The sequence below is a fragment of the Rhipicephalus microplus genome, chromosome 6, assembly GCF_043290135.1.
Source record: "Rhipicephalus microplus isolate Deutch F79 chromosome 6, USDA_Rmic, whole genome shotgun sequence".
In the NCBI taxonomy this organism is placed as follows: Eukaryota; Metazoa; Arthropoda; class Arachnida; order Ixodida; family Ixodidae; genus Rhipicephalus; species Rhipicephalus microplus.
The window spans coordinates 187,432,490-187,445,961 of NC_134705.1; the positions used below are offsets into that span (position 1 = coordinate 187,432,490).

General features: G+C 47.1%; 1 protein-coding gene across 2 annotated transcripts in view; it reads right to left on the reverse strand.

Moving 5' to 3' along the window:
* The window catches only part of Khc-73 (Kinesin heavy chain 73), a 118,268-nt gene that overhangs the window by 56,008 nt on the left and 48,788 nt on the right, over positions 1-13,472 (reverse strand). For both annotated transcript variants that reach the window (XM_075867257.1, XM_037418397.2), the window contains exon 2: positions 1,735-1,813. In XM_075867257.1, coding sequence (XP_075723372.1) covers positions 1,735-1,813 — 79 coding nt within the window. The remainder of the gene's footprint in view (positions 1-1,734; positions 1,814-13,472) is intronic.

Sequence of the window (13,472 nt, forward strand, 5' to 3'; positions counted from 1 at the left end):
CTCATGCTAAGACAGAATGAATAATTAAACATTAACATTTACTGACAGTATACCTCAATGCTTTACAATATAATTCACTGTAAAAGGGAACACCTAGTTGGTTAGATAAATGAAGTTGCAGCATCCCAACATTACCAGAAAATGATGTTGATGCAACGCTTCAGACAGGCCTTTGACATATAAAATGCAATCTGCAGGTTTTTGTGACCTGTAATCGTAATAATTGGCAATATCTAATGACAGAGTATCAATTATGAGTTCCCTTTGAGGGTGGATTGTGCAGGGCACCACGCCTGTCGTGATACAAGTTAGATTGACAGAGTTGCACAAGTTTGACTTGAACCATTACTGCCTGACCAGACTGTCAGTTTGAAGCACTTAAGTGGCCAGAGCCTAGAACGTGCCTTAAGTTGTTCAAAAATAAGACATGTTAGAAGTTAGCACTGTGTCCATGTCATTATTCTATTCCCTGTTCCTTTCATGTGCTACAAAACTTTACATAATTTGCCAACATGCACAGGCTTACACTCTTCTTTGTCAATATATATTGCTTGTTCTCCAATTAGTGCTCCACTCAGTACTCAAATGAAGTACACATCTATTCTTGCTTAATTATATCATACAACTTGTCATGCTCTAAAAGGGGCTCTAAAAAAAAACACAATTTTTTTCTTGCATTAGTAAGTTAACAAAATTACCACGCTTGACGTGAGAAGACGTGCAAAAAGGCAGTGCATGTGGTGATGCCCCACCCTGAAGTTCTCGCACCAATCACTGAGCCACCGTGGATGTTTATGGTCTCTAGAACAGCCTACACAGTTCCTAATCAGTAAAAATTAGGCACATTGTCCTCTGAGGTGGCCACAGGCTTTACATGGCAAGTTTCAGGAAATTTCGTTGGGCCAACGTGGCCAAGCTAATAAACAAGACTTCAAAAACCGAGATGTCACCTACAGCGATTTTGGCATGAAACTTGAAGGCGACATTCGATCCTGATTTTCTTGCCTATTAGTCTTGAAATTATTGAGACTGCAGCTTTCAGACAACATTTGCCAGTCTAAAATAATTTATTGCTTCACTTCTGCATCCCTCTCAGGCTTTCTTGCTAATACTTTTAACAGTAAATTGACCTCGGTTCATACACTCTTTCGAAGCTCACAAGGCAAAAGGTGTGACACTTCCAGACCATGCTCCAGCATGTGAATAAAAAAACAAAGAGCCAGCAACGCTGACCAAACTAGTTCCAGACGATGAAAATCAATTTTGTGCTACTCCCTCAAACACGAGCACAGACCACTAACAAAGGCACAGAAACGAAGTCCACACTGTTCACACGCTCCGGTGCTTCGATAATGGCCCGAGACCAATTTTGCTTTCGTCTGGCCTGTCACGCAGGGCCCCAAAAAAATTGCGGGACTTTGCCATTGTGTGCCTAGTCCCTCAAGCGATGCACCGGAACCTGCAATATCAGACACTCGACCGGCAGGACGAATAAATGTAAAAGTGGCACTAAACGCACGTGCACACAGATACCTCCTCCCCCCTTCCCATCCAGTTTTATCTTCTAGATGCAGTGTTTCCGCACCGGTGCCCACGCACAATGGTCAGTGTCAATGCTGGCAGCGACAATGCGGCGTGCATTTGGAAGTGAACGACATAAAGAGAGAGCTGCATAACATCGAGAGGGAAAAAAGAAGAGAGGGGATAGAGGGAGAGGAGAAGAACAAGACTCACCCTTCGCCCTTGTTGCTGTTGTAGAGGACGGTCTGACCCTCGGTCATCTCGACCACGCATTGTGCGCCCAGCTCCACCTCTGCAAGCAGAACAGGCTCACGTTAGGATCGTCGTACAGCTGCACCAGCTGTGCACAGAGCACGAGATGCGGGCCTAACGTTTTCGCTGAATGGTCGCTTGGGCGAGTTGATGATCTGTATTAGTTGGAAACGCAAGCGCATACCTAACTGAAAAAGGGCCGTGAAAAGGCTAGGACAAGTGCGTACTACCAATTTAGCGGAAGTTGTATTATGAAGCAATCTCAGCTGATACGTTTGCCGGAGTAAAATCAAGACGACAAAATGAAAAAGCTAGCTTCCACGCCACACCAAAGCCTGCTTAACCTGATGCTGAATGGCGCCGAGTGACGCAGGCTCTAAATGCAGCAAGTGAAGCACTGAGATAGTTACTGAACGTAAAACAAACGCTTTACGAAACAATACCAACGTTGAAATACAGATGGTAAAATGTACCATCCATAAACAGATACAGACAAAGAAAAAAATACCTAGAATGCTCACTGCATCGCACACAATGATGACACAGGATTAGATAAAGAGACATAACTCTTACTAACTTTAACATACTTGAACAGATCGTATTGATACTAAGAAGAATGGTAATGATATCTGAAGAGCACTGACAGTAGGGCGAGTTGGTACTGGTTCACAGTTATGAACGGCGCAAAGAAACACACGAAACAAAGATGAAGAAAACCACACAGACATGGGCGCGGGTGTCTGTGTGGTTTTCTTCATCTGTGTTCCGTGTGTTTCTTTGCGCCGTTCATAACTATGAAGATATCTGAAGAATTTCAAACTTTTTGTTCTGACCTTTTTTAAACAGATAGAGTAAGAACCAAGAGCCCTCCTAATGGGTATTTTAATTCAATTACATTAGGAATTACCTTTCTAAAAATCTTAAAATGCAATTAAATTATACTACAAATTATACAATGCAATAACATTATACTACAATTACTCCTAAATGTAATGAAATTACTTTGAAGTTACTTAAGCAAAAGTTAGCACAGGAAACATGATTTAGGGATTAAATATTTAGATGCTGCACAGATTTTCTATGGGCCTGTCTCATTTCCATGCTTGAGGTTCGACACTAGGACAAGCTTACCTTTGCTATATTAGTTTCCCTGTTTGGTCGATTTTTAATGCCATTAAGAAAGCCCATATGTTGTGTTTAAGTCAGAAGTAATTGGGGAAAGTAACGAGTACTTTTCATGAACTTACTAGCTTTGAGTTGATAGCATTACTAAATTACTAGCCCACAGAACCACATGAATTTAACAGGCAATTAGGCCAGGGAAAGCGTAGACGACATTAATTGTTGTTGGTAATTGTGGCATACTTGTTGTGACATAAACCAAAATGATTTGAAATTAACAAAAAAAAATTCAGAGGCTGGACTTCAGATCCCACACACGTATAGGGTGATTTTCCGTTTCCTTCAATTGGTGTCAAATTCAGTCACGATTGGAATGCCACAATTAACTACAATAATCAGCATCTTCCGGTTGAATTCATTTGGTTGTGTCTACCCCTGCCTTTTTTTTTCACTCTTGTTTATTCCTTTTTTGTTTGTGTCGACATCAAAAGGAGCACCCCAGACAGAATTCCCCTTCTTTCGGTTAACGCCCCGCCGCGGTGGTCTAGTGGCTAAGGTACTCGGCTGCGGACCCGCAGGTCGCGGATTCGAATCCCGGCTGCGGCGGCTGCATTTCCGATGGAGGCGGAAATGTTGTAGGCCCGTGTGCTCAGATTTGGGTGCACGTTAAAGAACCCCAGGTGGTCGAAATTTCCGGGGCCCTCCACTACGGCGTCTCTCATAATCATATAGTGGTTTTGGGACGTTAAACCCCACATATCAATCAATCCCACGAAGTAACTCATTACAGAACTCATTACAGCAAAACCGTAAACTGTATTGCTGTAATTTTTTACTGTCAAGTCGGATATGTAGTGATTGAATATTAATCAACTTAACTTCCACAAACCCTGCTGTGGACAACAATAGGAAACAGAAAGGTGACGGTGTACGAGAGACAGTGGCCCATAAAAGGCGACGCCTTGGCAGCCCGCGAGCACGGCAAGATCGTGACGCGTCACGTGAACCGTTACGTAAACTAAAAGCACGTACGGTACGTGGCTAGCGCATGCGCACAGGCTCCGCTCTCTCTCTCTCTCTCTCTCTCTCTCTCCCTCTCGCTCGGCCTCTGCCCTACAGGTTCGCACGGAGCGATTCGGGGGTCGGGCCGGAACCGCATCGAACTTGGCTGGACGCGAAAAAGCGCCGCGGGCGAAACTCGTGAACTCCGCCACGCGATGCTACAACGATATGTAAAAATAGAAAAAAAAAGATCCAATAAAGAAATTAAAAACAAAATACACCGGTGGCGGAAATGCCGAGGTCGCGACGGCAAAACAGTTTAAAACGTGCGCCGCTACGCGCGAGCGGGTCGCTGTGGTCGCTACAGCGTCGCGATCGCGTTAAGCCGAAAGCCTTTAATTTTTTTTTTTTTACCACGGAGGTGTGTTGCCTCGTAACACTCTAAACCTAGCTAACCCTCGGCGGCGTCGTCCACACGAGTGAGGCGAAAATCGTCGCCACGTGTTGGCGTCACCATATCACGTCATCATGAAGTCGGAGATCGCCAAAATTTGCGACGTCACGCGACGACGTTATCACACGACGTCGTCGCTCGAATCACGGAGGCAGTGCGAAACCGGGGGTTTGGTGCGAAAAACTTGCATAACCTCCGCTCTTGGAGGCAGCGCAAAACCGAGTTATGTTCAGAAAGCTTTCGAAAGGTTGGTGGTGGGCGGAAGTGTGTGTGTGTGTGTGGGGGGGGGGGGGTGTCATTAGAGAGTTTTAGTACTGCGGAATGGTGCTACGTACGCATCACGCAAGCGCCTTGCGTTACGTGGCGTCGTTTGCCACTAATCGGCTTTTAGTACGCCGTGGTACCCGCGTACGTAACGAGCGAGAAGCGTGTTGCGCCATCTGGTAGATCAAAATAGAAGCACGTGTTGTTGACAGCCAATGTGAGCCAATCCAAGTGTTATAGCCAGATTGTGGCCATATTTTAAGCCACAGAGCCGGTCGGTGCTTGCCTTCGATGCTGCCATTTTGTAAAACGAAGTCTCGCGCTGTCGCGAACTTGTTCGAGAGCGGCGCGAACACCTCATACGTACGCACGCACGCATCTCATGCGTGCGTACGTAATGCGATACGTGCACGTTGCGGTCTGCGCATGCGCACTACGCAGAACGTGGCGTCCTTACGTACGCAACGCCGCCACGTACGCAGCGTACGCAGTACTAAAACTCTCTATTACATCTATTGCAGTAGGTTCAACCAAGGTCCTTCAATACCCCGGTGTAACTATATGAATCAATAGATGTGTTTGTGCGTGCGTTTGCATGCGTGCGTGTATATCAAATTGAAAATATTCGGGAAGGGTCTGAATTCCCCCCCCCCCGCCCCCTTTCCTCCGCGGCTGTACGTCCCTGATCGAGGGAGGAGAAAACGAGAATGGAATCGGGACCCCGAGCTTATTCGCTCGTCCTCACTGAATAAAGACACATACATACAACCTGCAGCCAAACGAGGAGCTCGGTTGAACCATAGTCACCCATAAGACCTTTTTGGGCGCGTCTGGATGGCTTTAAAAATTCTTTTTTTTTTTCCGTATAGTATAGAAGTGTGGAATAGACTTCCAGAGTACGCTGTTACTATCGCAAATGTCAAAGCGTTTGAGTGTTCGCTAGAATTGTACTACCGGCAACATGAAACGTAATGTCTGTTTTGTCATTGTGTATTGTTTTTGTTTTGTGTTTATATTCCTCCCCGTAATGACCCTCAAGCGAGGGTTACAGTATTAATAAATAAATAAATAAATAAAAAAAAGATGTGCAACAAAATGATGCGAAACGCCGTGCGTTCTCGCTATACGCTGTTGTACGAAGATGAATACACGGCTGAAGACCTCATAATAAATCATCCATGTAATGGGCTCCACCCGCAAAACCACACTGCACCTCTTTGCGGCTCGAGCCTCAATTTTGGCGCTTGAATTACATAGTCCGTAAAGAAAGCGCTCGAAGTGTACTTAGCATCCGGTAGGCGGCCATTCAACCCCTTCCACCCCCCCCCCCCGTAATGGGTCAGAGGAGGGAACAGCGAGGACGGTATATAGTGTAACATTTATGATCTTGTTAGCAGCGCAGTGAAACTCATTTTTCACAGCTGAAATGACGACACGAGATAAAACGGATAAGCGGACAAGTTGGTCTAGGGTCCATAATTACGGTAAAGTGAAGCAAACGGATAAGCGGGCAAGTTGGTCTAGGGTCCATAATTACGGTAAAGTGAGGCGCAAGGCAACGAATGCACAAGGAGAAACGCACGTCTTCTACTCGTTCCTAGCGAATTTTGTTGTCTGGCGCTGCCATGACGGCAGAAAAAAGGTCTGAGCACATCGTCTGCGCCCACGCACGAGAAACGCGGTATGCGTTATAACTGATTGCGTTTTCAAGAAACTCTATAAGCGTTGTCAGCTGCTAAACTGTATATAGCTGGTTCTGGTGGACAGAGTGAGACAATGTACTGGCGAACAAATGCACAGCTGGCGTTGTGAGCCTCTTCCTATCCTGATTGATTGATTTGTGGGGTTTAACGTCCCAAAACCACCATATGATTATGAGAGACGCCGTAGTGGAGGGCTCCGGAAATTTTGACCACCTGGGGTTCTTTAACGTGCACCCAAATCTGAGTACACGGGCCTACAACATTTCCGCCTCCATCGGAAATGCAGCCGCCCCTCTTCCTATCCTTTCAACGCCATCATACGGTTGCAGTACACGGTTTCACACGGATATAGTCCTTGCAGCAAAGGAGCCCCGCCGCGGTGGCCTAGTGGCTAAGGTACTCGGCTGCTGGCCCGCAGGTCGCGGGATCGAATCCCGGCTGCGGCGGCTGCATTTCCGATGGAGGCGGAAATGTTGTAGGTCCGTGTGCTCAGATTTGGGTGCACGTAAAAGAACCACAGGTGGTCGAAATTTCTAGAGCCCTATACTACGGCGTCTCTCAAAATCATATGATGATTTTGGGACGTTCAACCCCACATATCAATCCTTGCAGCAAAGGATGCACTAAAATATATGCAAGTTCACATTCGTGATACGATTACAGTTGACGAGAGTGAGCTTTTTATTGTTTCATTTTGCAGCTGGCTAGCGAGCGACATAGAGGGGAGAATTTTGCCGTCGGACTACCCCCCCCCCCCCCACAAGCTTCCTTGCCCCAAGCCACACAACCTAAATGCAGCGACCCGCACGAGCGCACACACTTTCGTAACGCAATCGAACACTCCGATCTCCTTGGTATCGCATGGGCCGGACGTAATGAAACCTAGAGGGGATGAGATAGCCTTATGAAACCAACCAAGCCAAGCAACGAGATTTGCCGTTTGTTTCGTTAAGTTCTATGTGTAACAGACTATAGATTCCAAGAAAAGGCAAACGCACGAAAGGCAGGCAGGAGTTGATTGATTGATATGTGGGGTTTAACGTCCCAAAACCACTCTATGATTATGAGAGACGCCGTAGTGGAGGGCTCCGGAAATTTAGACCACCTGGGGTTCTTTAACGTGCACCCAAATCTGAGCACACGGGCCTACAACATTTCCGCCTCCATCGGAAATGCAGCCGCCGCAGCCGGGATTCGAACCCGCGCCCTGCGGGTAGGCAGGCAGGAGTTAGTTGGGCAGACGAGATTAGGGGGAAGATTAGCATACGTCTACGGGGATAACGTGGCTGTAGTCAGCCCAGGACCGCGGGTTAATCGGAGAAACTCGAGAGCTACTAGGCATTTGCCCTGCTAATGGTGGCTATAGATAGCTCTGCAGTGGATAATGTCGGGATGACGGTGATAATCAAACAAAGATAACGAGCCCTGGATCAATTGGCGTTCCTTCGTTCGTATACAAGACGTAGAAGTACAATAGTTTCACTGGTTTGACTAAACGGGTCATTGACTTCTCTAATAATAATGATATATGTGGGGTTTTACGCTCCCAGAACCAAGATATGATTCTGAGAGACGCCCTAGTGGAGGGCTCCAGAAATTTTGACCCCCTGACGTTATAAAGTACACTGACATCTTGCAGTGCATTGGCCTCTACCGTTCCGCCTTCGTCGAAATTCAACCGCCATTAGCAAGGGTCGAACCTGCGACCTTCGGTTCAGCAGCCGAGCACCCTATAGCCAGCCACTGATTCACCGAGGCAGGTCATTGACTTCCCTGTTTAAGCAAACGGCATGGGGGAATACTATTGTGCACGATGTGTTCCCCTCGAATACTTTCGAGTAAATCAACATTTTCAGGGGAGGGGGCGACGGCGATTCTCTAATCGTAAGGTCATTGAGCATTCCTTTAGCGTGAGTGCGAGTCGAGGTCGCGCGCCTGCAGCACTCAGATGTGGCGCAAGCCACGAACGAGCCAGGCCGACCGAGACTCCCTCGGACGTGCTGGCCAGAGGCCAGCTGAGGCAACGTTACTAGCTGAGGGCACGGTCTGACTTTAACGGTCTGGACAATGCAACGCCGCCGCCTGCCACCCCTCTGACGTCACTGCAGCGCGCGCAGCTAATAGAACGCGCGAAATGAGAGTGTGCCGTTTTAGCGGGCCGCGTTTGGAGCATCGCCAACGAAAAGCACTCTACCGAACTCCACTTCAACACCACCACCCCCTCCCCCCCCCTTTTTTTTTCAATTAGCGGATAGACTACCGACCTATTTACTGAAAACTTGAACTCCATAGTAGGCCTAAACTAGTGAGACCAGAGTGAGGGAGAACAGACGTAGCTGAAACTGCCGTGTGGAACACGAATGTAATATTAATTAGTGGTTCATAATTGAAAATTTCGTTGAAGCGCACTAAAGACGGACGGACAGAAGAGGCTGACAAAGACAGCGCTTGCTCCTTGTCAGCCTCTTCTGTCCGTCCGTCTTCAGTGCGCTTCAACAGAATTTTCAATTATGAACGTAATCCAACTAGCCCAACTTGCCACCCTGCTGCATTAATTACTGGTATTTTACGCCCCAAAACCACCATACGGTTCTGACAGACGTTGTAGTGGAAGGTACCGAAACTTTCGACTACCTGAGGATCACTACACACAGGCGTGCACAAGGGGGGGGGGGGGAGTGAGTCTAACTAAACACTGCTTAGGACTTCATTCACTCTCCATGGGCTCACGACAAGATTAAAAGTAAATGTATAAACTTAGTGTACGACTCGATCCCAGCAGTGAAGTTGGGTGATGCGAAAACGGATGAAGAGTAAGGACCGCAGGCAACCAAGACGGCCGGGCCAACTGCTATAATTTAGGCACTAACAATTTTATTTATGAGTTTTGTGCTAACCGAAAAACTACGATATGATTACGACAGGCACTCAGCGGTGGGGCGACTCAGGACTGATCTTGCACAGCCGGGGTTGCTTAGCACGCAGTTATGATTTAGAGTATACGAGCACGTTTTGTTGTTCTTGCATACTGTTATACTGTTGCTCCTCTTTTTCATATTCTTCTCTTTTCACATTTCACTGCTTGCAAAATTTACGCCACCGTTGCTCTGGACCACCATAAATGAATGAATGAACGAACGAATGAATAAACGTTCGTTTACCAGTATAACTGGACGCTTAAGAATGAAGTAGTTCAGGTAGAGACAATTCTTTTTTGTTTTAAATAATGCCGTTGATTATCAGGAGATGTTCCGTTAAGAAATGGGTAACAAGATTGTTCCGTTCAAACAAGAACAACGACAAAAAAAAAAAAAAACTCCCCCCGTTTGTAAAACGGCGCCAATCACTCTAAAGTGAGCTTCTCCCTGCATCGCAAGGACTCGCTTGGTGGATTCCGTGCTGAGCGGTTGTGTCGTCCGCCACATCCGACGCCAGCGTAGCTCTCACCGATTGGCCCGCCGTCCGCGAACTGCTGGTACAGCTCTCGCCGATCGCTGTCCCGTCCTCGGACTCCTTCAACCGTGTCACGATACTCTTCTTTCTTAATCTTTTCATCTCACTCTATCTCTTTATATCCACCCTTATCTCATTCCCCCGTGAGCTACTGCTCAGGAGTCGCACTTAGCTGCAGGCAGTTGCGGGGCTGACTTTTCTCTTTTCGTGTCTTACAATTCTCCACCCCCTCCACCTGATCGCCACTCAGTGCGGAGAAGTCGACCCCGGCCAACGCTTTAATCTACAACGCCGCACACGCTCACCGTAGCCCGTCCCTCCTGAAGGTGTTAAATACTGAGGAGCAGTGGGAGGCTGCCTTGCACAGCTTGAAACCCGACGTCCAGGAGGCCATCCTTGGTTGGGCAGGGAGGATCTCGGAGAAACCCCGCGTGCAGCAACCTCCCCCCCATCACTATCCCGTTGCCCTCTTCCTCAAAGCAATGAATAATGTCCCTGCCTACCTAACTACGTACCAACCACGAGAGTACGGTATTTACGTGCTTATAGCGCGGTAAATGGGCACTGCTAAAAGGCCCTAGTGGTATACTTTCGAGCTGCTTCACATTCTATTACTCTTTCGCAAATTATCCCCCCCCCCCCCCCCCGAATGAGCTTATGTCGATGCGAAACCCGGTGCGAAATGCGTTCGCCCGGTTCCTATCCACTCGCGGGTAGAAAAAAAAACAAACACCGCTGACCATATAAACTAGCGAATTTATCATTTTTTGTCGCCTTCTTCCAGACAACTTCGGACGTCGAGAAAATCGAAAGCGAAAACAAAAGGAAAGTCAGGCATTTCGACTCGACTTCCCTCCACCGTTTCCCCGCAAGAGCTGGAAATAAAGCAAAACAGAACATAAAGCAAAACAAAATCACACAAGCGAAAGAGTAAAGCAAAAGGAAACCCGGATGTAATTTCAAAGACTCGTTCCGGCGCCGCTATGCAAACAAGCGAGCACCGAACGGAGGACGCGGTCACCACGACTTCACGAGCTGCAGCTTGAGCTCGAGAGAGACACACGCACGCGAAGTATGGGTGTACATCGAGCTCGTGTCGCGAGCCAAGACAAGAGCTCGCGAAGTGTGCCACACAATATGCGCACGGCCATCGAGCGGTATAGGAAGGCAATATACCGGATGTTTCGAGAAAGTGTATCATATAGCCTACAAAAAAAAAAAAAAGAGGAAAATGCAATATTTGCTCGATGTCTTAAGAATCGCTTTTAGGAGCGATGCTCCTTAAAGAGGCACCCGTTCTTCCCTCGTCGTAGTCGTAGTGCGTAACCAGTCTTGCACTTTGACCTGCAAGGTGGTGCCGGTGGGAGATCTTTCCTGTGCGTTGTTGAACAGTGAAAAATTCACAGCGTGCGCGTTAACTAAAAAGCCGAATTCTCCTGTCTCTCATTCCCCATTAGCAGCCATTGGCATGTACATTGAGCCCTATCTGACAAGAAAGGGTTGCTACGTTATACTCGCTGGGCGGAACCTCCTTGATTTTAGAAAGGTTTAGCGAGCGTTGGGCCGCAGTGCCGTGAATACAGTGAACTAGTATATACCATGAACTCGAGGTGGTTAAAGGTGGAAAGTGGAGCCGAAGCGCAAGCCGTAAGAAAGTGTGCGCGTGCCACCTCTCGTTTAGTCCTTGGAATGTCCGCTGGATGGCGGTGCTTCTATATGGGGAATATATGATGAAAAGATGCGAGATGGTTGTACTTGAGAGTGTTGACTAGATTGACGAACGGACACACAGACAGATGCATGGACGGACTCACGGATTGCTGCACGGACGAACGCATGGACGGACGGATGCTTCGCCCCACTCTCCATCATTCACCCCGTGGATATGCTGCCATTTTATTTCTGTATAGCAGCAGGCATCTTAAGATGTTTAAAGACATCAACTGTGACGATAATTAAGAAGGTTAATAATAATAATAATAATAATAATAATAATAATAATAATAATAATAATAATAATAATAATAATAATAATAATATCTGGGGAATCGCACAGCCAAGTATAGAGGAGGCTATGGCGCAGCACATGGGCCACAACCACTTCGCCTCCACCCGAATGCGACCGCCACGGCCGGGATCGAACCAGCGACCTTCGGCTCAGCAGCAGAGCACCGTATAGCCACTGCTTATAGATCCACCTTGGCCGACACAATTAATTCAACATTTTAATTAGCCAAGTTAGGCGGTTACGCCAATTATGGAAGGATTGAAGTTATTCATACTCGGGACCTATCGCGGCTTTGAGATGCTGACAAAAGCGGCCTCTGTTGACGGTTTCGAGATTGCAAGCGATGTTGTACCGCCAGAAAACTTCCGGTCACCTCATTTACCTGTTCCTAACGTCGAAACTGAAAGCGCCCTTTCAAGTTCCTTTTAGGGTAAGAAATGTCTCTCTTTAATTTTTTCAGATAAAAGGAACGTGCGCACAGTTCAAGTGAATCTTTTAAAATTTTTATGTAGCTCAAAAGGAGACTTACTTGAATATATTTTGCCAAATAAGGGAAAGATAGCGTAGAAAAAAAGCGGGCTATTTGCTATAGCTCTTCTTGCCCACCGATCCTTTTAAGGCGCATTGGTTGACCAAACAGGATATCATCAAGAAGCTGTGTTTTTAAACAGTGAAAAGGTCTATAGTAATTACTGTGCCATAATGATTTTCATACGAATTCAACACTGAATGTGACGTGGTGGGTGGTGGAGAGAGAGAGAGAGAGAGAGAGAGAGAGAGAGAGAGAGTGTGTGCGTGTGTGTGTGTGTGTGTGTGTGTGTGTGTGTGCGTGTGTGCGTGTGTGTGTGTGTGTGTGTGTGTGTGTTTACAGAGAGCAGACGTTTCCACAAGCAGACTCGCCTTGAAGAAGACCCAAGTCCGCTTGTCGTAAAAGTCGACAACACACACCGTGATCGACGATTTGTTCATCCTTTCTCCGTAAACATGCAGTAACACAGACGCCTGAAGAGCGCGCTGCGTCCTTATTTCCCGCATTTCTGCCATCGTCTGCTAATTCAAAGTGCCACACTTTCATACAATGGCGCGAAAACAGACGACAAAAATAAAATGGCGACAAGCAGACGTTTTATTTTTTTCCGCAGGTTTCCATTATCGTCCGCAACGCGGCGCAGTTCAATATGTCTTCCGAGCACCTGCCGTGTTTGTTTATCGACGCCCTTACAAGATACCGCGCTTGGAAAGAGAAGGGCACTTACAAGACGCGTCCGATATACATCGAGAACCATTCGAGCGACGTAAAGCAGGCGCAAGTGTACGTGTACAGTTTATGACGCTGCAGTTGTGCCGCGCTGCAATATCTACGCGCGGGAGAGTTCGAACGAAAAGCAGCAGCCATTGAGAGGAGACGGAAGTTTGTTGGAGGAGAAGAAGGAGGAACAAAATGAATCCAAATAAAAAAAAGAAAGAGCGCAATTGATAATAAAACCAAGGAGAGCGGCGTGTACGGGGGAGCGAGTACGCAGTGTATATGCCTGCGCCAGCACTCTATACAGACACTCCAGACCACGTAGATAACAAGAAACGCTTGCCGGGGACTCTTCTCGCGTACACCCCCGAAGAGCACGAGGCAGAGAGGAAAGAAAAAAAATAATCATAAATAAGTGAGAGCGCGATACGCGAGAAGACAAACACT